This window comes from Hirundo rustica, chromosome 2, assembly GCF_015227805.2.
Source record: "Hirundo rustica isolate bHirRus1 chromosome 2, bHirRus1.pri.v3, whole genome shotgun sequence".
NCBI classification, from domain to species: Eukaryota; Metazoa; Chordata; class Aves; order Passeriformes; family Hirundinidae; genus Hirundo; species Hirundo rustica.
In genome coordinates, this window is record NC_053451.1 from 31,277,504 (window position 1) to 31,302,466 (window position 24,963).

Here is a 24,963-nt window from a genome sequence, read left to right on the forward strand (position 1 = left end):
GCTGTTAGCCTTGTTAGACAGAACTGAGAGGCTTGAGAGGAAGATGTAGCTACATAATATAGAGTGAGACCAGGACTGAATTAAACCATGTAGGACACCAATTTCACCTCTTATCTTCCACCTTCCTTTCTGGCTTTACTTTGCCCATCACCTGCCCTGATATCTTGCAGTCATCCCATGGTGACAAAAAACTGAAAATGCTCTACGAAAGTCCACTGCATCTACACTGGCTGACATTTGGATCCAGACAGAGCATGACCAAGCTGACACATCATCCCCAGGGGTCTTCAGGCTCCTTAAGCCCAGGAAATCCTGTAAGGCCAGTTTCTAGCATGGGCTATGGTGAGTTACTCTGATCCTGAGGTTGACTCCATATCCACAGCCTGCTGAGGCACGATCTCAGATGTATCCATGTCATATGGGCATCTCTGGCAAAGCTTTGAGTTTCCCCAAGTAGTAGTGTAATCACCAGCTACTCCACAGCCCCTCCGAAAGCCAGGTAGGCTTTGCTGAATAAAAGCCTGTGAGCCCTAGAGCCACCACTGTGTTACAAAATCTTTGTAATTAATGATCATTGTTTGTCCCTTTCAGAGCTCACTCTGTCCACATCTCTTACGATGTTCTTGATCACTGTGGGCATGAACAAGCACCTGTCCTATTTATCACTTTGGGGGTTTTATTGTCAGGACTAGAATCAAAGTACTATTTATTTGTACTTCATCAGGAAAAAAGGACCCCAGAAACCAATTATGTTAGGTACCGCATGGACAAAGCCAAAAGAGGTTCCCTGTCATGAGCAATTACAAACTGACTGTACGATGACACATCAGGGAATGGGTAAGAACAGCAGGGATGGACGATAAAAGCTGGTTGTCTTGGTCACAGAGGTGAGACAAAGCCACAACCTCACCTTCAGCACCTGGCATTTCCAAACGGAAGTCAGAGCAGGCAAGGGACTGATGTAGACTCCAATGCCTGGAGTCAAAGTGAATTCTTGGCCTATAGCTCTGGATGAAGAAGGTGGAAAAACAGGGGCAAATCTGTACTTGAGAGCTTTCTTATGAGGAAAAGAACAGAGGAAAAGGATGAGCAAGTAGAAATTTTAGGAAAATTTTGAGGTTGGTATGTTTCCCTAACTAAAGCAGACATCATATCAGACAATTCCACAGGATTTGGAAAAGTCAAGATTTCAGGAACCTCTTTCAGCATAAACTTCAGCAGTACTTTGTGACCAGATCTATAGCCTCTACCTGAAGAAAATCCTCCAGCAAATGAGAGTGAGTCAAATAATAAAGTTCAGTTCTTCCCCTAGTAAAACTTTTTATCCAAGATTAGAAAAATAACTCAGCTGCGATGACGTATTACTGCTGCTACATGACTCAGAGTCTCGTATTTCCCTGCTGCCAAAGCAACAATTTTTAGTTTCCCTTATATCTAAATCCAGCTACTGCTGGGTCAGCTTTCCTTGGGTTCAAGGAGAAATTGTACATATTTATCAAAGGGAAATCATTGCAAGAAATCACAGAAACGACATCTGGCTCAGAGACCCCTGAGCTGAAACTGGTCATTGGCAGGTAGATATGGGGAGAAAGTACTGTGAACACTCATTGTGTTCCAGATCATCTCCTGACTTCCACTGTCTAAGATCATATGAAGGACTAGACTGAGCTTTGCCCTGATACACTAAAGCCACCTCTCTGTTTACCTTTCAGGACTACAAATCAAGGTCAGCTTACAAGGAGCATTACTTACCAGTAACAGTGAGATGTATGTGAACAAGACCGCAGCCACAATCAGGATAACAAGAGACCAGAGAAACCAGAAGCCCAGGTTCCCATAGTTATACCTAAAAACAAACCAATAAAATACTGTAAGAATGTTTTTGGTTAGCACATGGACTAGAGAGGACCAACAGCCCTGTTACTTGAAATTCTGGAATTTTCTAAGCAATAAGACAAAGAAAGCCAGAGGAATAGCCTACACTGCAACATGCAAAAGCGATAAGAGCTTTCTTCCCAAAATCCCAAAATGAATGCATTAACCCTTAGACTAAAACACATTATCATACCTTTCCTTCCCATAATATTTGAGCAGCTTTAATTTAATTTCAGGGGGCAAATTTGCATAGCTGTTGCCTATATACTACAGAAGGAAGAGATATAAATCCCTGACAATTATTTCTTCCTTTTGAATCTGGGAACATGGAATTCTCTTTCAGTGAAATAGCTGGTGCAATGCCTCTGATTCCAGCCACTACATTTCTTGATGTGGAATGGGGGAGAAAGTGAAGGGGGAAAAGAATGACTCAGAGATGGAAAAAGTTATTTAGCCCCTTCCATTCACAGTTTTTGTGACGATGACTCTCCCCTTTCTCATAAATTCACACTTACACCTAAAAATTGTACCCAAGTAAAGGCAGAGTCTCAGCACCACCAGAGTCACTGGACATTCAATTTGGATGCTGTAACCAAGAGTTTGAGGTGCCAAATCTTTGCTTCATGACTAAAGTGCCCTGTTGCACCACAGCTGCTCTGGAGGGCTCTCAATCCCTTCCCAGTCATCCTATTGACCTGCCAAAGCGGTAGAGGGGAGGAAAAGATGTTACTTACCAGTCAAAGCCATTGTAGTCATTTTTACCTTCACCCCATGTGTACAGAAAGACCAGAGAAAAGCAGAAAGCTGCAACGAGCAATGGGAAAAACATGCATTCCCGCTGGAGAGGGAGAGGAAGGACAAGCAGTCAGAGCTATGGCCAGCCCAAAGCAATCAAAGCAAATGGCAGGTACTTTTAGGCTGTCCCTAAAAATATGTAGCTTGGTGTTGGAATTCTAACTGAAGTAAATATGGAGAGGAATTCTTCCCCGTCCCTTGTAACCAGGAAAACATCCTCAAAAGCATACTCTGCACTACTTGTTCTCAGGGAAAACTCATGACTTCCCAAATGAATGGGATTTTAACTGCCTCGAATTGCACTGTAGAGAAACCTTCTTTGCAATTCTCACTGCCCACCCAACCTTAAAGTTGCTACTTTAATTTGATTCTATGGCTTTGAGATGTTTCACTGGCCAGGAGAGTTTGGTGGAAAGTCCACATTTATTAGCTGTGGCACAGACAAATTGAGTCTGCCACAGAAGCAGCAATTCATCAAGCATTTAGAGCAAAATCCAACAGCCTAACAGATCCCAGTGGGCTCCAAGTGGTATTTGTCTGGGATTCCATGACATCAACCCCTTGCCTGCTTAGACTTCCCTGTCCCAGTGCAGAAATCCAAATCTGTGGTGATTTTGAGCTCCTTTACCGTGCTGCAGCAGCATTTCCCGGGCTCGGTCCTTTCGCGCTGGTAGCGCTTCCACCGGCAGCTGTAGAAACCAGCCAGGCAGGAGATGAAGGGCTGGTGCTCGTATCTCTGCAGCAAGCGCCGACGGACCACCTTCAGCTTCCCAAACTTGAGCCTCTTGAGGCTGGCGGGACTGGCCTCCATCTGAGTGGCTTTATCTCATCTTCCTCCTGGAACAAGAACAAAAGTTCTACGGGGAGGCTGTTGGGTAAGCTTTCCATACTTGAAAAAGGAGAGAAAGTTTTCCCAAGCAGATGCTGAGACCAGCAGGAAGTGATGCTGAGGAGATCCCATCTAATTTTATATACCAAAGTGAGATGGCCAGCTGAGAAGGATGGTCACTGCAAACCCTCTTAGCAGTCAGTGGTGCTCCTGGTTGTAACTTAGATGCTCTGAATCACCTTTGATGCTACCTCTGCCTCCTTCTGGCTCTAACAGGGAGTTCTGGGAAAAGAATTCATTAACTTAAGCACATTTCAAATTATGTCATATGAACTTGAATCTAGGATTAGCTATGGGAGTTATTCAGCATCGCTGTGACCTGTTTGAAACATGCTATCAGTTTAACTAGCTCATGTAGAAAATGCACTAAACCTGCCCCAGGTACACAGCTCTCTTATCCTGGCAAAACTGCAGAGACAGATCCCTTAAGAAATAATTATTACCTGGCTGAAACAACTTTACTTGGAACAGATTTTCAAGCGTAGAAAGACCAGCTGCAGAGATGTACATGTGGGAGAACTGTTCACAATCACAATTTAAAACAAAGAATTTGGTGGTAAATTGCAACTGGTGCAGTTACTGTGAAGCAAACAGCACAGGGACTAGTGCTAGTTGAAGAGTGGTTCACCCAGCAGGCACTACCAAGACTTCAAGGAAAGATATAGGAAAACAGTTTTGTGTGGGCATGTAAAGAAGCCCCATTACACAGCTCTTCTCTGGAGTCGAGTTAGTCAGAAACGTTTTTCTGTTGCATTAAAAGTGCCATCACATCCTTGAGTCACATCAACCATGGTCAAATACTGGAATATCTGCTGCAAAGTCCCAGCTTTGGACTCAAGATTTCCCTGATTTTTTCAGATGTAATAACAATAATTTAAGAGGAAGAATAAACAGTTTACTTCACTATACACATGGATGAAACACATGTATAAAAGGTTTGTGTTTGGACACAACTCAGATCCCAATGACTTTGGAGAAATCAGTGCATAAATCCTTGCAGACTGACACATCCGAATAACTGACCAGTCTGCAGAAAGCACAAATAAATCAGAGACATGAGACAAATGTTAAAACAGAAAAGACACTCCCCTCCTACCCTTTCCAAATACCCCAGCCTATTGGCAGCTGGAGTACAAGAAAACAGGATGAAAAGGAAACAAAAAGAGGGTTCACTTTGGACCAGTACTAACTATGCAGTCCTAAGAATGTCATGCCCTGAATGCCTTCCTGAGACAGATGTGTCTGTCCATCCAGGACAGTCATAGGGAATCACACACACTTGGATGTGGTGGGCTCAAGCCACCCCAAGAAGCACAGCAGTACCAGATACTGGCACCAGCAGGTCACCCTTAGTAAAAAATTGATGCCAATCTCACGTGGCAAGATGGTGATCCTACTCTAGAATTCCCAGAGCACAGCTGGGGCGATGTGGTGCAGATGACAGCTGATCTGGCTGGTGTCATCAGCTGGCCTAAAGTACACCTGGCATAAACCCAGCAATTACCAGGTTACAACAGCCACAGCTTCTTAATATATTTGAATCTTCAGAGCTCTTACCAGAAGGTTGTCACATGCCATGGGATTGCAATATTTGTTACCTCCTACAAGGATCCCCATAATATGAGTTCCCATATCACCAAAGCACAGTGCCCACTCTCGCTCAGCCTTTCTCCTTCAGCAATAGGAATTCAGGACACTGGACCAGACCCATTAGTTTTGCTGTCAGAGGGCCATGAGGTTTGTCACTCTCATTCCCAGGTGTGGGCACAAGGCTCACACATCAATATTTGCCTATGAGCACAGATGATTTGACAGGAAAACAGATTATGGAGATCCTGAAACACTGCCCACATCATCTGTCTGGCTACAGCAGCATGGCAGGTGTTAGTTTACCCCTCATGAAATCATCAGTGATGGAGATCCCACCATCTCTTAAGACAGGCTGAACAAGTCCTAACTCGCTTTATATTTAAAGGTTGGGGTTTCTTTCCCTTGGTGTCTAATCCCCTGTATTACAGTTAAGGACATTACTTCATGCCTTGTTTATCATAGATGTAGTGAACAGCTTAAACTCTTCCTCTGTTAGTTATTACATATATTCACATATAGACGTCTCCTCTTAAGCCTTCTCTGGCCTCAACTATCTCAGCTTTTCTAGTCTTTCCTTGTAGTTCATGTTTCCTCTTCCTCAGAATATCCTTGTATGGAGGGCACAGTCACCTGCTGTGTGTGATTTCTGTGGCATTTCCCATGGGTTTTGGCACACAGTATCCACAGTCTGTCCATGTTACACCTGTTCATAGCACAGGCTACTCGATACCTGCAGCATCCAGTTTCTCTCATGTATCAAACATCATCTGGCCTTGAGCTTCTGAATGCTTAAATAATTCACCCTGGACTCAACCCCCAGCAGAAAGGGAAAGGTGTTTTCAGCTTCATCACACAATGACAGAATTGTTTGGATTGGAAGAAATCTTAAAGAACATTCCACTAGACCAAGTTGCCCAGACTACCATTCAATCTGGCCTTGAACACTTCCAGGGATGGGGCGTCCAAAACTTCTCCGGCCAATATCAGAGTTTCATCTGTGCATCAGAGTACTTATGACACCATTGTAATTAAGAATTTCATTACCTCCTGCCTTAGTCTTTCTAATCAAGTCACCTCTCCAAGCCCATGGGTTATTGGGAAAGGGATACTTCATTGCAGAGGAGGCTGGGGAACGAGGGAGAGACAAACACAACCTCTGTCCACAACCCCCTCCACCAGCCCCTGGTTCTCCCAAGAACATTAGGCTGGCCAAAGAAGAGTAAAATGCCTTTCTCTCTGGCATCCCCTGAATCCCCATTGGCCCTGTATTCCAAGCAGTATCACTATGGCAATAACACCTTTCAGTATCAAGAGACTTGAAAAACATAACCTGTCCCCTGCTTTGGGCTCCAGCTTCTGCTGGCACCCATCTGTCCCTCCTTTGCCATCCTCTCCCTTTTTTCTTCCCAGAGACCTTTTCCCTCCTCTCCCAGCCCCCAACAGACAGAGCTATCTGACTCAGCTGCTCCTCTGAAGCCTGCAAAGGGCCAAAGAATCCTACAAAGGCAATAAACTCGGACTGAAATTTTACCTTGTCAAGTACAGAGGACAGATGTTCTCTAGCATATCTCCACTCAAGTAAGTGGAGAAATAAATGGAGACCCTACTGCACTTCCCAGTACCTAAAGGGGTTAATATTGAGATGGAGAAGGACTTTTGACAAGGGCATAGAGTAACAGGACAAGAGGGAATGGCTTCAGACTGAAAGGAGGCAGGTTGAGATTAGATCTTAGGAAGAAATAGTGGTGAGCTCTTGTCCAACGCAGAAACCATCCTGTCAATCCCCATGATTTGATCCAAGGGTTCTGTTCCCTCTGGGCATACAGGGCTCAGGTAGCATATGGGAGCCTTTGAGCAGCTCTGTCCCACTGCTTCAGGGACTTCTGGGTCCCTGTTGAGGAATGAAGCACAAGGCATGCTCAAGGCACTAGACTAAAGGTGATGCTTGCGTGAAGATGCAAAGGAAAGAATTGACAGGGAGAGGGAAGACTAAGGATGACTCACCAAATTTGAGGCTGCTTCACTCTTAAGGCAGTGACTCCTAAGAAGAGCCCATCTCCCTCTTCAGCTCTGCAAGCTTCATGAATTGCAATGCATTTACACTGTGTTGTTGCTGCTATCAACAAATAGTCCAGTGACAACTCCTAGAACAAGTCCAGGAGAAACCCCTCTTAGATGTGCCAGGTCCCACGTGAGAATGAGGAAAACAAAGACAGACACAAGGACAGTCAGAAGGGTGCTCCTCAGTTAAAATGTACTCGTATCTCCAGGCACTCCATTGTTCTCTTTATACGTGTCCTTCCAAACACGCATCACTCCTCCCCTTTTACCTCCACATATTTTCCCTGGTTTTTGCCCTCAGGTTCAACTCCGTGTTCTCAAGTAATTGTGTTTCATTTAACACAAGCTCCCTCCTTACCACTCAGCCACCCTTCAGGTTCCCCATGACCCTCTGTCCCTGTCTGCTTTCATCCTTCATGGTTTCATCCATGGTAACCAATTACCAGCTCTCAGAGCTGCCACAGCTGGGACAAGGCAATTAGAAGTTATAAAAACATTATAATTCTCAAGGTCTGGCTGAATCGGCAGAGCCTCAGCCCACATCAAACACTGATACATTTGAATTCACAAGCATCTGATCCTAAGAAAGATAATATCCCAGTAACTGTGCCCAACAACCACCTAAGGGGCAAACAACACCCAAAAAAATTACAGATGCAGAAGCCAGAAAACCGGTTCAGTCCTTGGCAGGACTTAGCAAGAGGCTTCACAGTCCTTGCATCTAGATTTGAAGCACAGTTTGCTTAAAATTCAGAGATTGTCTGCAATGCCTGCCCATCTTTATCAGACAAAGTTAAATGGATAAGGGAAACAGCAAACTTGCATCCTTTCACTGGGAAAGCAAACAGGTTAACACGCATCAGTGGGATGGCAAAGTTTAGGACTCCTTAACAAGTGAGGCATGAAAGCAGTAACATGTTTCTCTGCTCCATAAACCCCCGGGACTTTAGGTTTTTCCACGGCAAACAGAGACTTTGCTCATAGATAAGAGTCCCCATAATCGCAGTCAGGGCTGCCGCTTTCCCACTGCTTGGCAGAGAGTGAGGAAAAGCATGGGAAATAGCCTGGGGGGAAGAGAGAGGAAAGAGGAGAAGAGAAAAATCAGGAAACGTGTTCAGTCACACAGCCTGAACGCTGAAAGCACTGAAAAGAGCAACCTGCTTGAGAGGCCAGTCCATAAGCAAGGATTTAAAAACTGTCTCTTTCTGAGTGCTGGGCCTGGAGCATTCAATCTTCCAAGGGGCAAAGGTACGGCAACCAAATATGGCATTGCCCTATAGCTTTTCCCTTGGGGCCTCTCGAGCATTTCTTTCCGTTCCCCTGCACCGATCTGTCTCCCACCCCATACCTAACAACGCAGGGGGGTGTAAGGCACGGTCGGCGAGGCGGCAGAGGCCGAGGTGCGGCCCGGGGCTGAGGGGCAGCTCAGGGCTGCCCAAGGGGAAACACCCGAGCAGCAGCAGCAGAGCCCCCGCAGCGCCGGGAAGCTCAGGGCGGCGGAGCGGGCCGGGAGCGGGCCGGGAGCGGGCCGGGAGCGGGCCGGGAGCGGGCGGAGCCGGGAGCAGCGCGGCGGTTTCAAACGGGCCCGGGCAGCGCGAGCGGCGGGGCCGGCGAACGGGGAGCGGCGCGGGGCCGGAGCGGGCCGGGAGCGGGGGTTCCCTCGCGGGCAGCGGCTGGCGCGGGCAGCTGTTCACATGTGCGGTGGCTGTCCCAGCGATTGTCCCAGCGATTGTCCCAGCGAATGTCCCAGCGGCTGGCGCGGGGAGGGCGCTGAGGCGCCCCATCACAAGCAGCAGAGTCAGCTGCCACAAATGCCTCGAGATGAGACGGCCAAGAGGGCAGTTCACCTCCAAAGTGTCTGCGGCGAGGGTGACAAGAGGATGGAGCCAGGCTCTTCTCGGTGGTGCCGACCGCAAGGAGAAGAAACTGGTGCGCAGGAAGCTCCACCCTAAACGTGAGGAAGAACTTCTTTACTGTGCAGGTGACCAAGCACTGGAACAGGCTGCCCAGAGAGGTTGTGGAGCCACCCGTCGGGGATAATCAAGAACTACCCGGTCCTGGGCAATGGGCTCTAGGGTGACCCTGCTTGAGCCCTGGGGTTGGAGACCAGATGACCCACTGGGGTCCCTTCCAGCCTGACCCGTTTTGATTCTGTGGCTGGAGGCTCTTTCCAGATCTTGCAAATACATTTCCCAGTTTGCTGCAAGAAGAGAGTTGAGGAAAAAAATTACATGGGCAACAGGAGTCACATGAGGGACATGGAGATGGTCATGTCTCAGTCCCCGAGCATGGCCAGCTTCTCCTAAGAATCTTGGTGGTGTGGAAAGACAGCAGAAAGGAGTGATGCCAACTCTGCCCATTCCACTGTTTCCAAGGGGTTTGCAGAGAAAGTGAACCCCATGCCAGGACTAAGATATTCCTTGAACCTGAGCTGAGCCTCTCCAGCAGCTGCAGCTCCTCAGCCTGGAGATTCCTGCCACCACTCTTTAGGGCATCACTTCCTGGCCTTTCTCCCGGGATTCTTTCACAACATCACACCAAGAGAAGCAAAGGAATAAAATCTCCTGGCAAGCTGCTGGTTGATCACTATCACCATGAGCTGCACACTGATCTTGCCACTAGGCAGGAAAGGTCAACAAAGAGCATCCCTTAAACCTGCATTTCTACCCTACAGTCTGCCCAAGGCTCTTGATCACAGTCTAGGATCCCTTTTATCTGACTGTCATCTGCCTTCAGTTTCTTTCCAGGAAATTGATGAGGCGTAACCCAGGAAATTAAAACCCCAGGAAATGAAAAATAAGATCAAATAAAATTAAAGATAGTTGTAACCTCCCTATGATAAAGAATACAATCTATATCCTCTCTCTGGCAGAAGATAATTATGATTTATCATTACGATCTTCAGCAGTTTCTTGATAAGCCCTGCTCTAGGATCCCAGGGAGTGGCACAGCCTGGGACAAACACGTGCCAGGCATGTCTTATGCATTGCTTTTCTGCTGGCTCCTGAGCTGGAAGAACACAGCCATTAGCAGAAAGAAACAACAGGGCTTAACACGGGAAACAACCAGTAGATGCGGATGTAGAAGGGGTTAACAGCTCCTGGGACTGCAGGGACAATGCTTTTCCATTCCATTTGTTGTAGTACACCTCTAACAGGCAGTGGCTGTGCCTTCCAAAGACATGGAGAGATTTCCAGCAAAGTTCATGCCCCACCTTTTGGAACATCCCACCACATTTTGAACAGACAAAAATAAACAAGCCCATTTCAAACTACTGCCGAAATCCTGTATCTATTACACAGGGACTTACCCCATCACAGAGGACATCCAGCAGGAGCTGTGCTGGGAATAGGTGGTCTGCTCTGCTCAGCCGTAAGTGCCTCAGCTGTGAGTACATGCTTTAAGGCAAGATCTTCTCAGGCAACCAATCCATTTTGTGGGGTCAGTTTGAGAAGCCCTTGATGAGCCCCCATGGCTAAGAATGAGTGATATGGGTCTGGAAACGCTGCTGTAGCCCCAGATTTCTAAGCATAACCCTACATGGTGAAGCAAGCCTCACTCCAAGGTGAGATCTATTCACCTTGAAACAAAACCTGACATCAGCCATGAGAATTTAGCATACAAAAGGCATTATAATCCCTGGTTTTATTCCTGAGTGATCACCATAGGAAATAAAGCTGTAAAGCTGAAACACATTTTTGCACAAGTCACATTTTTCTTCTCCCAAAACCCTCCCCCAGGACTGTTCAGAATCTTTATTTCTTCAAGGTACCTCTCTCAAGAGTCTCGCACGAACAGAGGACTGCAGCACCTCTCCTGTGAAGACAAACTGAGAGAGTTGGGGCAGTTACTGGTTTTAAACTGAAAGAGGGTAGGTTTAGATTCGATAATAGGAAGAAATTCTTCACTGTTAGGGTGGTAAGGCACTGGTTTCTCAGAGAATTTGTGGCTGCTCCATCCCTGGAACTGTCCAAGGCCAGGTTGGACAGGGCCCTGAGCAACTGGGTTAGTGAAAGCTGTCTCTGACCATGGCAAGGGGTTTGGAAAGGAATGACTTTAAGTTTCCTTTCAACCCAAACCATTTTATAATTCTATGTTTGGGGCATGTTTGTCCCCAGTGTAGGCTCATTATTCACAGACACTTGCAGAAACCTTGCTTTATCGTACTTAGTATCATTAGAAATTACAGCTGTTTTTCTTCATTTTCAAAGCACTTTGCAGGCTACATTAACAAGTGTGTGCCCAGGAAGTTACTGGCCAAGTCTCAAAGCATTTACAATGGGTTTTATACAAACGCTTTCAGCTTCACGTGGAAACAGGCAAGTGGAAATCATGTTTGTAAAAGGGTCTCAAAGTGTTACAATAGATTTTTCCTCTCGCCTGCTAGGAGCAAAATGAGTGTTTTGAATAAAGCTGAATAGTTGCTTTAAAAAAAAAAAAAAAAAAAAAAAAAAAAAAAAAAAAAAAAGAGGTGGAGAAAGACTTTTTACAAATGCCATGACTTTGGCTGGACTCAGGCATAATCTGATCCAAGCGTTCTTGGGTACATGGGCACTTTTCCAGCATTGGAGAAATGAACATGATGGACAGGTATCTTTGGCTCTGTTGGTGCTGGACCCATCTGCAGAGTCTTTCCTCTGTTTTCGACCCTGATCAGAGTTCATATACCTCATACATAACCCATTATCTTGGGTTATACAGCACAGATTATCTCGATTTTGGGTTCTCATCCCAAAAGGACAGAGCCCTTCGGGGAAGACGGCACCCTGCCCCTTGGCAATGCAGGTAAGCAGAGGCAGAAATTAGCCCCAGAAGGGATCAGGAACAGCTGCGTTCCACCTGTCATCACACAGACACCTTCCACCCCCAGCCCGATGCTGGTCCCAGATGGCAGCAGCGAGATGTCCACATCTGGGTGTCACTTTGCTCACCCAAAGAGGGAATCAGAAGCATCGCTGAGGTTGCACCTCCCCAGGTCAAGCCTGAAAACAGAGACTCAACATGACCAGTTTGGGGTGAGAGGCTGCTCCCCACACTTCAGTGTCGTCAACAGGAGGAGGGGAGGGTTTTGTTCTCACTGTGCTTGTGGTCACGCAGTGTCACCAGCAGCAATGTGTGCAGTTGTTCTCAGCTGAGCCCTGTGCAGCACGTGGGCACAGCCCTGGGCTCTGCCCCTGGGTGGCCCACAGCTTTCTAAGAAGTCACTCTCCCACCATTGAAAAGCCACTGTGGGGTGGCAAAAAGTTCTTCCATGCCTCAAAGCGTGCCTGGGCGGGAGCAGGAGGAGGAATAAATCCCTTGGAAAAAAAAATAAAAAAGAGCTCAGAAAGGAGGGAAATATTTCTTTGAAGATATAAATCCTACTTTGTGCATTTCAGCATGTCCTGGCTTGGGTCCCTCTCTGCTCCTGGGAACGCCTAAGTGGCTCTTTGTGCCCGGCTGTTAAGGGGAGATGAGGAGATTGGGATGCAGCGTGGGGGACCCTCTCCAGCCCCACTGAGGGCTGTGCATCGCCCCAAGCATCATCTCCGGGGGAAGACTTTGTCCCTGAGCCAAGTGGGGAGAAGAAAAGAGGTTTCCAGATTGCATAGTACTTCTCAGCAGCTCTGCAGAGCACTATTCAGCCTGGACAAAGGACAGGGGCCTTGGACAGCCATCGCGCTGAGGACCCCAGTGCTGGCCCTCCCCCAGGCTGTGGGTGTTAAAGTTCAAGCCTTGCAGAGAAACACCCTGCAAGGAGGGGAGGAAAAGGGAGGAAAGGATGTTTTCCATGTCGCCAGACAGAAGTTTATCCATTTAGTTATTTACAGTATCCAAATGCATGAGGGCTAGCCAGATTTTGAACCATAAGAATGTGGTGCTGCTGTTCTCTGAGAAAAATCCTTTTCTGATGATTAAACACTACCACAATTCTGCATAAGCCAGCTCAGAAAATTCTGAACTCATTTGAGAGCAACAGGATATTCTGACACACAAATCCCCTGGCCTACCCTCCAACTATGGATGCAGCGGAGCCATCACCCAGAGCCTCAGTTTCCCAGTTCAGGGTTGTGCCAACAGTACCACAAGATCAGCGGGTGAGGATTGTATGGCTCATTTGATTTTCATCCATCTGCTGGTGTGAGACATGGAGTTCTCTTAGCAAAACAAGAAGATTAGCACGGATAACCCACGAGCAAAGCCTTGATGGATCTCCTCAGGGCCAAGGGCACACAGAACAGTCAGATCTGCTGGATCAGTACCCAGCAGTGCTCACATCCCAGCATCCAGGAGGAAACAAGTGATTTCTTTAGCTGAGAGCTTGGGATGGCTGTTTTCATTCTTCCCTTGATCTTCCCAGAGGACTGGTTAGAATAATAGAATCATTAGGATTGAAAAGCCCTCTAACATCAAGTCCAACCATTAACCTAAGACTGTCAAGCCGACCAACTAAATCATCTCCCCAGATGCCACATATACACATATTTTTCCAGGTGACTCCACCACTTTCATGACCAATCTGTTCCAATGCTTGAGCACCTTTCCAGTGAAGAAATTTTACCTTGTGTCTAATCTAAACCTCCCATAGTGCAACTTGAAACCATTTTCTCTCATCTTGTTACCTAGGAGAAGAGACAGGCTGGTCCACCTGGCTACAGCCTCCTTTCAGGCGGTTGTAGAGAGTATTAAGGTGCCCCCTCAATCTCCTTTTCTTGAGGTTAAACATTCCCAGCTCCCTCAGCTGCTCCTCATCAGACTGGTGCTCCATCTTCTCTGTGTTTGAGTGGTCACCCTGATTGCCCAGAACAGCCAGCAGAGAGAAATGGGCACAACTCAGCTCAGGCAAGGGCAGATGTCTAAGCAGGCCAGATGAATGGCCTCACACACATCCAGAGTGCCAGGGCACGAGCCCAGCCCAAAACGAAAGGCCATTCATCGCTTAAACCCAGCCAGCCCTGCCAGTTCACCTTCAAGGAACTTCTGCATCCTGGCACGGAGAGGGCAAGGCCACAGCTGCCAGGGGGTTGTCATCCTGTTTCCATACAAAGGAACAGCCACAGGAATTCTGCATGTGGGGTGACATGAAGAAGTCAGAGGGAGCACAGGTGGACCCATGGGTAGGACCACGTGGAAGGCACCAACAGGCTGATTGAGGGCAGTAGTACTTAACCCTACAGCGCCTCGTTCTTACCAGAGAAGGGCCAAAAAACTCACCCCACGTGCCCTCAAACAGCATTCACCATGAATTGCAGAGGAATATAGAACAGGCCCAGCCTGGTAGCAGGTTGCCAACTGGCAGCAGGGAGAGAAGAGGTCACAGCAGCAAAGCTCTAAGATGAAGGCTGGAAAATCTGAGGGATGGAGAAGATAAAAGGGTTGGCGTCATTCACCTGCATTTCTTGCAAGGATTGGGTTGTGCTCAATGAAAAACTTCTTAAAAGCTTTACAGGGAAAGAGAGCACTTAGGACAGAGGCACCATGACCCCACAGAACCTTTCTGACAGCTTTGAGGTATGAATCAATTAAAGCAATCACAAAGCAAAGGTTAATCAGTAGCAAGTACATCTTAAGAAATAAGTAGCCTTTTAAAAAACAACTGCTTTTGCCAATTCCCCCCTCCCTGTTTTCTAAAGTGTCTTTTATTTCTTCAGCTCTGGAGAACTTCCAAAGTAAGGTCAGTGATTAAGAGCAGCTGCTGAAAGGACCAGACCGAGTCGGTGGCGGCAGCCGGAGCAGAGAGGACCGGACTCGTAATTGTCACTGAGGCTCAGTGCTGTAAAAGTGTCTCAGGGATTGAAAACCTTCCAGGGCCTTCCAGCCTAATTGGAGCAAGCAGATGGAAGCTGCAGAAACAAGGAATTGCTCAGAGTTACATTGGAGAACAGAGAAAATGAAGGAGGAGAGTAAGGCAGGGACTGACTCTAAAGCATTTCTGCATAAGCAGTGAGACTCCAGCCTGAGACTCCAGCAGATCTATGGTGATGCTTTGAGCTGCTCCTGGCCCATGCCCTGCTTGCAGAGATGTGCTTCTTTCTTCTTGCACCCAACTCTGGAGCTGACGTCAAAACAACCCACCCCAGGCAGCAGCCACAGCCTCATTCACACGTGTACTCATTCCCCCAGCCCTGCCCTCTTTCCCTGCCTGCTGCTATTCCTGTGCTCCCTGCTGCTATTATAGCACACCAGCACCACAGCTAACCTCTTACCCTGTCACCTTTCCTTGCAAGAGTTGATGAAAGAAAAGAGCTGGCACACTGGTGGCCCCACGAGCTTCCCTTGGTACCAGACCTTCCAAGGATGAGCCCCAGGACAGGGTTTCTCCTCTCTCTCTCTTGCTACAGCATCATGTGCACTCACACAGGTTACAACTGCTCAGCCACCAGAGAGAACCCGGGCCAGGAGCATAGAGAGTCCATCCTGACCATGACAGCAGGTTTTCATTGTGCTTAACAGAACATCTTCCCTGGAGACACCCCAAAAACTGGCAAAGCAAACAATGACAGGAGAATAGCATCAATATGAGACCAGGACACAGGCATGTTCATAAAATCATGTCATAGAATGGCTTGGGTTGAAAGGGACCTTCAAGATCAGCTGGTTCCAACCCTCTGCCATGGGCAGGGACATCGTACTGTCCAAGCCTCTGAAACATCACTGTTTCTACTTCCCTCCTCCTTTCCTGGAGAGAGCAAGAGATGCAGCAATTGCCAATGTCCTGCTGGTGGGGGAAATAACAGGGAACATGACCAAAGATATCCTCTGTTTACTGGGATTTTAAAAAACACCAAGCCCTCAGCCACCAGAAAGCAGCCAGCTGTGAGTGCTGGGATGCTGCTGGGACAGCAGTGTCCAGCACACGAAGAACAGGATGAGGACAAGATGTTGAAGAGAGGAGCACCTGCAGGCTGGTTGCTCAGCTGCCTTGCACCACATGTCTGTGTCTGGAGTAGAGGGTGCAATGTGGAGCCAAGCCTGTGCACCCTCAGGACTCATTCTGCCATGAAGGCACGGCCCAGGGTGCATCACACGTCGTATGTCCAAGATGCTCTACCCACACCAGCTCTTTTCTTTCCTTTCAGTAAGATCTGTAGCACAAAGGATCTTCTCCCAACTTTTTATGCTATCTGCTCACCGAAAAGGGAGCCCAAGACCTGTGTTTGCTGCACACCACAGAGGCCTCTGGGGCAGTTCCACAGGCCAACACACACCAGGTCACTTCAGGAGGAGGTACAGATCTCTTCCTGCAAGATATCCTGGGACATGGAGTCAGGAGCAGACCAAAGCCAGGCTGTTGCTGCTCATGTGCAAGATGCTGCAGTCTACAGGGAATGACCACTGCAGAGCTCCCTGCAGCCTGTCCCCCATGCAAAGCCACCGAGCCGGGGCTTTCCCAATGGGCAGGATCTGCTCCACACTGGAGCACGTCTGTCTCAGCTGGTAAGTGGTAACTCCTAGTGTCTACACACAACCAAAAAGGCTTGCTTGAAGGAGGGCTTGCAGACAAAAGGTCATACTGTCAAAGGGCCAGAAACTTCTAGAAAACAAACAAACAAAAAAAACCCTTTCTCTTTTATTTTAGCTGATACTTTATCACACTAAGTGGAACTGTATGGTAACAACTTGCACAGAGGTACACTGTGAGCTGCAGGCATTCTCACAACAAAGCTGACACAACTAAATTTAAAGAGGAGTGTTTCCATCACTAGAAATTATATATAAAGACACTGTTTGCTCACCTCCTTGGTCCAATGTCATGGCATAAGGAAGTCCCAGGACTCGTCGTGAGAACAAGCTCTGTGCTTGTATTCTCTGCAAAGATTTCAAATTACCCTGAAATTTTTGCACATCTTGTAGACATTTCAATAGCAAAGTTATAAAGGAAGTGACAGCTTTGTCTCCTTTCACAGTCAGAAAAAAAAAATTAATTAAAATCCAGCTGGTCACATGATACATTATGCCTTTTCTTGTTAAATGCAGCTTAAAATCTTTAAGCACCTGTAGGAAATGATTTCTGTTCTCTCTTGTCTTTCCACCTGGTATCATCTCTCAGAACTTATCAGGGGAGATGCTACATTGTGAGGTCGGATTCCCAGAAAAAGTGTAGAAGTGAAGAGAAGGTGATATACACCAGAGGCTGGACCTCCAGCTAATCAAAGTTTGCACTTTGCAACTTAAACTTGTCCCAGTGCCGGTTCCCAGGTTCACATCTGCTGAGTGTCTGCTACTGAATTGAAAATCCCCCTTCCCTAGAAGCAAAAATTCCCCTGCTTCACTGCTAATTGCGGTTATGCCTACAAATAATGTGGAAGCATTCAGACAACAACAGCAGCCTAAAGCCGGGGTCAAATCCTGTTTCAGCTGCAAACAGAGCTGCTCTCCAAAGTTGCCCATCACAGCTCCCAGGGTGATGCAGCATCAGGGCAGATGGTGGATTGTAGCGTTGCTTCTAGCCTTTCTAACCGAGTCGCGATTATTTACAGCTGTTCCCAGATGTTACCCTATTTGTTCCTGAGTCAACCTCCCCGTTCACACGCTAGGCAAGCTCCGGGGAAGAAAGAGAGAGGCTCCTTTCTCCCTTTTACTATGGAAACAGCCGTTTATCCCAAGGACTGCGAACTCCCGGCCGCCGCTTCCCTCCCACCACTGCCCCAGCTGCGGCGACCCCACGAGCCCCCCGCCACTCCTGTCTCATCCCGGCTCCCGTTTATCCGCTCAACAGGTCACAGCCAACTCCCCCAGCACGGACCCCGGGAGAAGCAGGACTGCTGAGCGCCTTCTCCTCCCCAGCAAACTGCCAGAGAACCCCCTGCTCACGAATCATCCCCTTCCCTCCCCTTTTGTTGCGGTTTCTCCCTATCCTCCGGCTCTCTGGGCTCCGTTTCTCCCTTCAGCCCAAGCGGGAGCCGGCTCAATCGCCCGCTCTCGCATCCCAACCAACGCACTCAAAAAATCCGCAGATAACAAAGGAAAAGTGAAAAAAAAAAAAAAATCTCTCCGCCTGGGTGCTAACTTTGGAGGCAGACAGGGAAGAGCAGGCAGGGGTGAAGTTCAGCAGGCAGGAGCATCCTCAGAGCTGGGAGGGAGGAGGTAACTCACCGCGCCGCCGCGCACATGGAGGGGTTGTTGTGGCTCTCCGCTGCGCTCGGGGTGCTGCGTCCTCTGCTTGTCACACTCCGGGACGCGAATGGTGGCACCGCTCTGTGACACCCGGTACTGGAGAGGCTGCGGGAGCCGTCCCTCCCACGGGAGGAGGGGCCATGAGAGGCTTAATAAATTCAGTCCCCAAGGCTAGAATAATTAAAATCTCGTCATGGGACGAAGACGGCTGCTCGTGGCGCGGCTCTGGGAGACACCTGGGACTTGGGGACAAACCCGGGATTGATTCATTTATCCCTTGCCCACCCAGAACAGGCGAGGTTGGTGTTCACATGCCCCCTTGGCAGAATTAAATGGCCAAAGGATGGGGGCTGAGGAAATGTCCCAAAGGAGATTTAGGAAAGATGTGTCATCGTTGACCCCCGGAATTAAAACTCCTAAACCTCCTCCATGAAAATATTTTCCATGGCTGTAAGCCCCACGCAGGAATCCACTGCACCAGATTTCTGAGCAACCCCGGACGAAAACCTGCTTATTTTACTTGGGTTTTTGCATGCTTTTGGGCTTTAATATCTAAATCCTATTAGAGTCATAACTTCCTTAGAAGGGGCAGTGGGGACAGGTCTGTACAACAAAAGCAGGTTGGATTTTGTAACCTCCAGTGCACCCTGGGCTTTCAGAGAGGCAAAATCCCATAATAAAGTTTCTCAGGATAGGAAGCTGCACAACCTCACGCGGCTCCTCCTGCTCCATAAAAACTCTTCACTGCATTAGAAGCTAAACAAGCATCCCCTCCAGCCCTGGAGGGCCCTCTGAAACACCACTGGTGCAGTTTTTCCATCCCTGTAGTTTCTCACATTGGGGTTTTTCTTGTTAGGTGTAAAGACAGATCAGGGGGTCCCTCAAAAGAACAATCAGCAAACTGCCCATGGAAACAGAGAGGACAAGAACAGGCAGAAAGGATGTTCCAGCAGTTCACATTGCAAAGAGAAACTTTTCACTAGAAGATGAGCTGTAGACGTGACAGCTTGGTTCACTCCAAAACCTAATGGTGAGCAGAAGGCATAGAAGGGTTCCACTTTAAAACAGCCTTGCTACTGCTTACTTAGCACTTGGTCCTAAAATAACATCACTCCTCCAGTGGAATTGGGAGAACTGGAATTAAATAAATGCAGGAACCACAAGACGTGAAGGTAGAAGCAGCTGGTTCTATTGCTGCTGGTTCTCCAGCTAACATTTAGCTATCTGGAGTAAAAATGCATGGGTGACTGTATATGAGCCTCCAGAAAAATTAGTTGCTTTATGGTCTAAATCCTGGAAATCTGATAAACAGGGCAGGAAAGGGTGAGATTAAGAAGACTGGTGGCACTAATGAGATTTAGGAAGCAGCAGATTTTCCAGGTACCCAGCAGTTTTAATCTCCTGAGTTGATCCACTGGATTTTTCTCCTTATGTATTTGGGCCATGTTGAGCCCAGCTTTGTCACGGGGCCACTAAGGTCCTGAAGGTCCCTGGCCAGGGGAAGCATGGCATGGGGGTGGCCTGGAAGGCTTAAGGAGCAGTGGAGAGCACAGAGAGCCAGAGCACTTTGCTCTGCCTTTGAAGACAGTAGTAGGGTCAGCAGCTCCCCAAAATAAGTTTTGAAGGGCCTTCACCATCATCCCTGTTCAGGCTGCCATTCTTCCAGCTGCTGCATCCTCATGGTGTGGATGATCCCCAAGGGTTACATGAAGATAAAGGGACAGGGCTGAGCAACATCATCAGCCCAAGAAAAGCTCCTTCAGTGGAGGTAAGAGCCTGAAAAATGGAAAAGCTTATTAGAAGCACTATCATAGTCTTGCCTCCTAACACGCAAAGAAAACCCCAAATCTCTCTGTTCTCTGCCCTAAAACATCACCGTGGTTTTGCTTTCTTCCCGTACAGAAATGCAAAGCATTCAGAGTCAGTTTGCTCTCCAAACACCTGGCAAAGAACTGATCAGCAGGGCAGACACAGCTCTGGCTTCAGTATCTTCAGCTCAGAGTTCACCAGCTTGCCTCAAGCACAAAATCCTCACCCAGTGTTCCAGTCAACGTCCTAGACCTCCCAGAAACTGGGAATAAAGGCAAGCAAGGATCTGCTGGAGCCCTGCCACCAGCAAGTCCAGCCTTGGAGTTGATGAGTCCATAAAGGAAATGCCTGCAAGGGAATTTAGGGTGCTGTACAAACCCTCTCCAAGGGGGAGCAGGGCAGGTCAGCCTGGAACCCAGTGAGTTTTGCCTCTGTTTGTGTCAGGAGACGATAAACCCAGGGCAAAAACTGCACAAACAGGGAGGGGGGGTGTCCCTGCCCAGTGCCCACCACATCATGGAGTATTTTGCTGGGAAATACACATGCTCACACCCTCCTACCTTAAGTCTTTCCCACCGTGGGACATTGGTCCTCTCACAACACACTGCCTTGGCAGCTTGAGGAGCCAGTGTGTGTCCCCATCATGCTCCCCCATCCCACACAGCACATTTGCCCAAGGAACAGTTGAACTTCCAGAGCGGGGACTCATGCAGGCAACGATGTCCCCACGAGATTTATGAAAGAAATGGCACAGTTCATGGCAGTTTCAGGAATGATAAGGGAGGTAGGGGGAGAAGAAAGTGACCTGAACTGATCCAAGCTTCAGACCCACAGGCAGAGGAGAGCAGCATCTGCTTTTTTCAACAAGAAGTATCCCAGCGAAAAGCAGAAATGTCAGTCCCTGGAGGCACACAGGATGGGCTGAGGGGGAAGAAAGGGACCCTGGTCATCTCCACGCCCCACCACAAGAGACCACAGACTCCTCCTGCCCCTCAATGCACAGCATGTCCAAGAACAAGGATGATCACAGTCAGCTTCACAAGTCCCAGAGGATGAGGCTGCAGAGGAAGGGGCAGGCTGGGAGGTCCTCTTGCCATCTCCCATCCTGAACCCTTTGACACACAGCTCCAACACACAAGAAACAGGGAGAGCATCAGCTCCCCCCAGAGTGTTGGGGGGGGGAGACTCAGGGTAAAGTAGAGGCACAGTGAAAACGAGGAGCAGCAGGGTTTGCAGGATGCTGGCAAGTCTCCATGGAAACCTGGGCTTGGCCCTGCTCTTGCACCCTGGGACCCGTCCTTCACTAACACTTCTCAAGCTGCTTGGGTTGATCAGAGTTGTTTTTAAACACGCCTGCTCCCAAGAAATGCTGCTGTCCCTTCCCAAGGATAGCAGCGGCTGTGGATAATGGTGCAAAGTCCAACCAGCTGAGCCCAAGATGCGGCAGGTTCTTCTTGAGCGTGCAACCCGCTCCATGCAAAATGTACAAGAGTCAAAATACAAACTCAGAAAATCATCTGGTGCACGTGGAATTGCCAGGCAAGTCCTCCCAAGTCCTGGGGCTCCACGAGGGGCTCTGAGCATCGGTTCTGGGAAAGCCACACCTCTTGGGTGGGCAGGAAAGGACACCAGGCAGATAGACCAAGAGCCTGACTGTGGGGAACCAGCCCCTCAGCAGAAATACAGGCTGTGTTGAGCGGATGGAGGGAGCTTTTACATCGTCCTCAAAGCAGATGGAGGGGACAAACTCTGCCTCTCACAGCTGTTACTGCAGCAGCTCTGCTGCCTGCTCTCCCACAGCAGGGCTGGCTGCTGCTGGAGCTGATACAGCCTTGTCTAAAGGGAGAAAGGGACAGTCCTCACCCTCCTTCCATAGTTTGTGGCTGTCCTTTGAGAAACGGCACCATTTTGTCCATTCCTGGCAGAAATCAGGGGATTGCAGCACACCCAGGATACAGCCTGAGGCACCCTGAGAGGCCAAGGGACTTCCAGAGGGGAAAATCACCCAAGGACGAGTGAGAAAGACAAGGGTGTGATAAAACATCCCTTAGCCAAATTTTTCTGTGTCCAAGAAATGTAATGTGGCAAATAACAAGGGAGGATTGTGACAGATCTCAGGAGTGAAGCTCTTCAGAGTTTTGTTTCTTGAGCACACAGAGAGCTGTTCTGTGCTGCCTCCTCCTCCTCTTTGGTCAGTAAATCTGGAAGTCTGCCTTAGCCCCTGCCCTGATGGCTCCTCCCTCAAGAGTGATGAGGACACCCTGCTGCCCCTCAGTAGGGATGTTGCAGCACGACCCCTCACTATCCCAGGGCAATAACCACCCTCCAGGGAACTGAGCAGCCAAAGACTTTTGTGAGGACTCAGAGCTGCTGTCCTATTTTGGACCAGCAAAGGTGGGTCCCACCACTCAAGCTCCTAAATCTGTGCTGTGCTCCATGTCTCCCAGCCTGGGCCATGGTGCTCGTGCTGCAGCTTTGTCACCGAGGAGCCTCCCAGGTGACACTTGTCATCACCAGGGCAAGTCCAGAGAACTCACTGGGTGCTTCTTGCCCTTCACACGGTGAATGGCACGGGCAAGGAGACACAGGCTGGCCAGTGGGACCCACCATCAATGAGACCTGCCTTCCCCAGCACACCAGCGCCGGCGGTGACATTGCCTAAAGCTCCTGCACCCACTCAGGAGCACCCAACCCACTCTCCCTGTGCAAGGGGAGACCTGAACTGGCTGATGCCTGCTCTGGGGACACCATCATCTATCTGTGCCCCAGCATCTCCACTGATCTCGTGCTGGTCCTTTCTGGGCCAAGACCTACCTGGTGGATTCTTCATGGTGCAAAAGAAATGAGACAATTTACAGTGTCCCTGGGTTGGGCTCTTCCCAAGGCCTGGGGGGCTTCAGAGTGACTGCAAAACACAAAGGCCTTAAGTGAGAGGTGGGGTTAGAGGCTGATGCGGTTAGAAAATGTGAGGAATAGAAAAAAGCAGTGGATGCTTCCAGTCTAGAGACTCACTGCTCGTGCAGCCATCAGGCAGGGGAATGAAAAGGAGTGGGACTGAAGGAGCAGTTTGCCCCTCAGTTCACTGCCCCCCCTGTGCCGACTGAGACTCACCCCCTTGTCAACCTTTGAACATTTCAACTCTCCACTGGTGAGAAAAGAGGATTCTTACCTGCCTGCTGCCCTCCAGGACACGATCCAGGCACCCCTGAGCCCTGGACACCATTAGAGCTGCACATGTGGACAGCACGGGCATGACCTTGACTGCCAGAAGAGCTGTCAGCCCCAGATTTATGCAGGTTAGTGGTTCCAAGGCACAAGGTGAGGGATGAGGGATGAGCCAGGGCTCACTTCACCCCTGACTGCATGCACAGGGGAGGAGACTCTGCCCAGCAGCCTCTCTCAGCCCTGCCAGCCATTGTGGCACCGTGCCCCTTCTCCTTCACCAGGCTTAACCACTCTGTCAGAGCAGACCCGGCCCAGCAGGAAGTCCCACCACACCTGAGGGAAGCACCAGGGTGCTGCTGAGCATTAGGGACCCATGCTGGGATGGGAGCAGAGGGCTCACACATAACCCATGGCCTGGGGGAACACATTCACCTTACAAGGCTGCTGCAACTTAAAAATGTGGGGGGAGCAAAGCTGGAGGTGGAGTGGTCACAAGGGAACAGACATAGCGGGACACCAGATTCCACGCCAGGATGATCTCCTTATCCGTGCCCGTGTGCCCCGGCTGCCTTCAGCGAGCATCCTCCAAAAGAAACGCAAAAAGTTCCTTTGCACGCTGCCCACAGAAAACGAACGCGAAAGGAAAGGACTCCTCGGTGCAGCTGCCGGGAGAGGGCAACACAGCCCCAGGAATGAGGAAGGATCAGGCAAGCCTAGCCCGCTCTCTGCTTACCGTGTTCCAGCCACAGATCCTCCTCAGAGATGAGCCTGAGGACCAAAACTTGCAAGTCTTCTGGGTGCTGCTAGAAAACGAGGGACCCAGGCAAAGCATCCTCTGCACGAGGAGCTGCAGTGTTCCGGCAGCACCTGATAAAGAACACCTCTTCTCTGTTGCACCTGCCAGTGTATTGCCTCTCCTACCACTTATTCCCCCATTTCGTTCCTAAATAAACAAATGCCATGCAGTTACACAGGAAATAACTGCTCCTGCCAGGACTTAGCTGCCAGTTTGCTGTGTCTGGCTCAGACCCAAAGCTGTGTTTTCCCCAAAGCTTTTTGCTGTCTTTCCTTCCCTGCTCCCCCCCTCTGTAGATCAGCTGATGTAACCTTGTCCACCTCCTGAACTGACTCCCCAACTATTAAGCTATGAAATAAGCCTTCAATAATAATTTGCTTTTAAATTTGATCATGAATTTACCTTCAAGGAAAGCTGCCTTGGGCTCTGAAAAGTCTTCAGACAAGTTATCCTTCACTGAAATCAACCTTTCTTAAAGCCTTGCCATCATCCATTGTCCAACATCTTCCATCCCCCACCCACTGCCAGGCAACTCAACCAAGCTCATTGCAAGAGAAGCCGCCTCCAAGACAGAAAGTTCTCCCCAGAAATCATGGATAATGGTGGCTAGTTAGAATACACTATGCCCCCTCCATGAGGCAGGGGATAGAGCCACCAGACACAAATCCAGTCGTATTTTTAGGGGCACTTTGGGGGACATGCATTACCATAAGCAAAGTTTGCCTGGTACACTGCATTGTGGAGCTTTGGAGGAAGAGGGGTTGCTCAGCCTGGAGAAGAGAAGACTCTATGGAGACTTTGGAGCACCTTCTGGTACCTAAAGGGGCTATGAGAGAGACACAAAGGGACTTTGGTCAAGGGCATGGAATGACAGGACAATGGGAAA

The 24,963-nt window shown here is 48.9% G+C and overlaps 1 protein-coding gene across 1 annotated transcript in view; it reads right to left on the bottom strand.

Annotated features, from left to right (window-relative positions):
- The window catches only part of GDPD4 (glycerophosphodiester phosphodiesterase domain containing 4), a 37,356-nt gene extending 19,015 nt beyond the window's left edge, over positions 1-18,341 (bottom strand). The window contains exons 1-4 of the mRNA XM_040056160.2: positions 18,287-18,341; positions 3,299-3,507; positions 2,610-2,713; positions 1,753-1,846 (exon numbers count right to left, since the gene is read on the bottom strand). Coding sequence (XP_039912094.1) covers positions 1,753-1,846; positions 2,610-2,713; positions 3,299-3,481 — 381 coding nt within the window. The 5' untranslated portion in view covers positions 3,482-3,507; positions 18,287-18,341. The remainder of the gene's footprint in view (positions 1-1,752; positions 1,847-2,609; positions 2,714-3,298; positions 3,508-18,286) is intronic.
- Between the last annotated feature and the right edge of the window lie 6,622 nt (positions 18,342-24,963).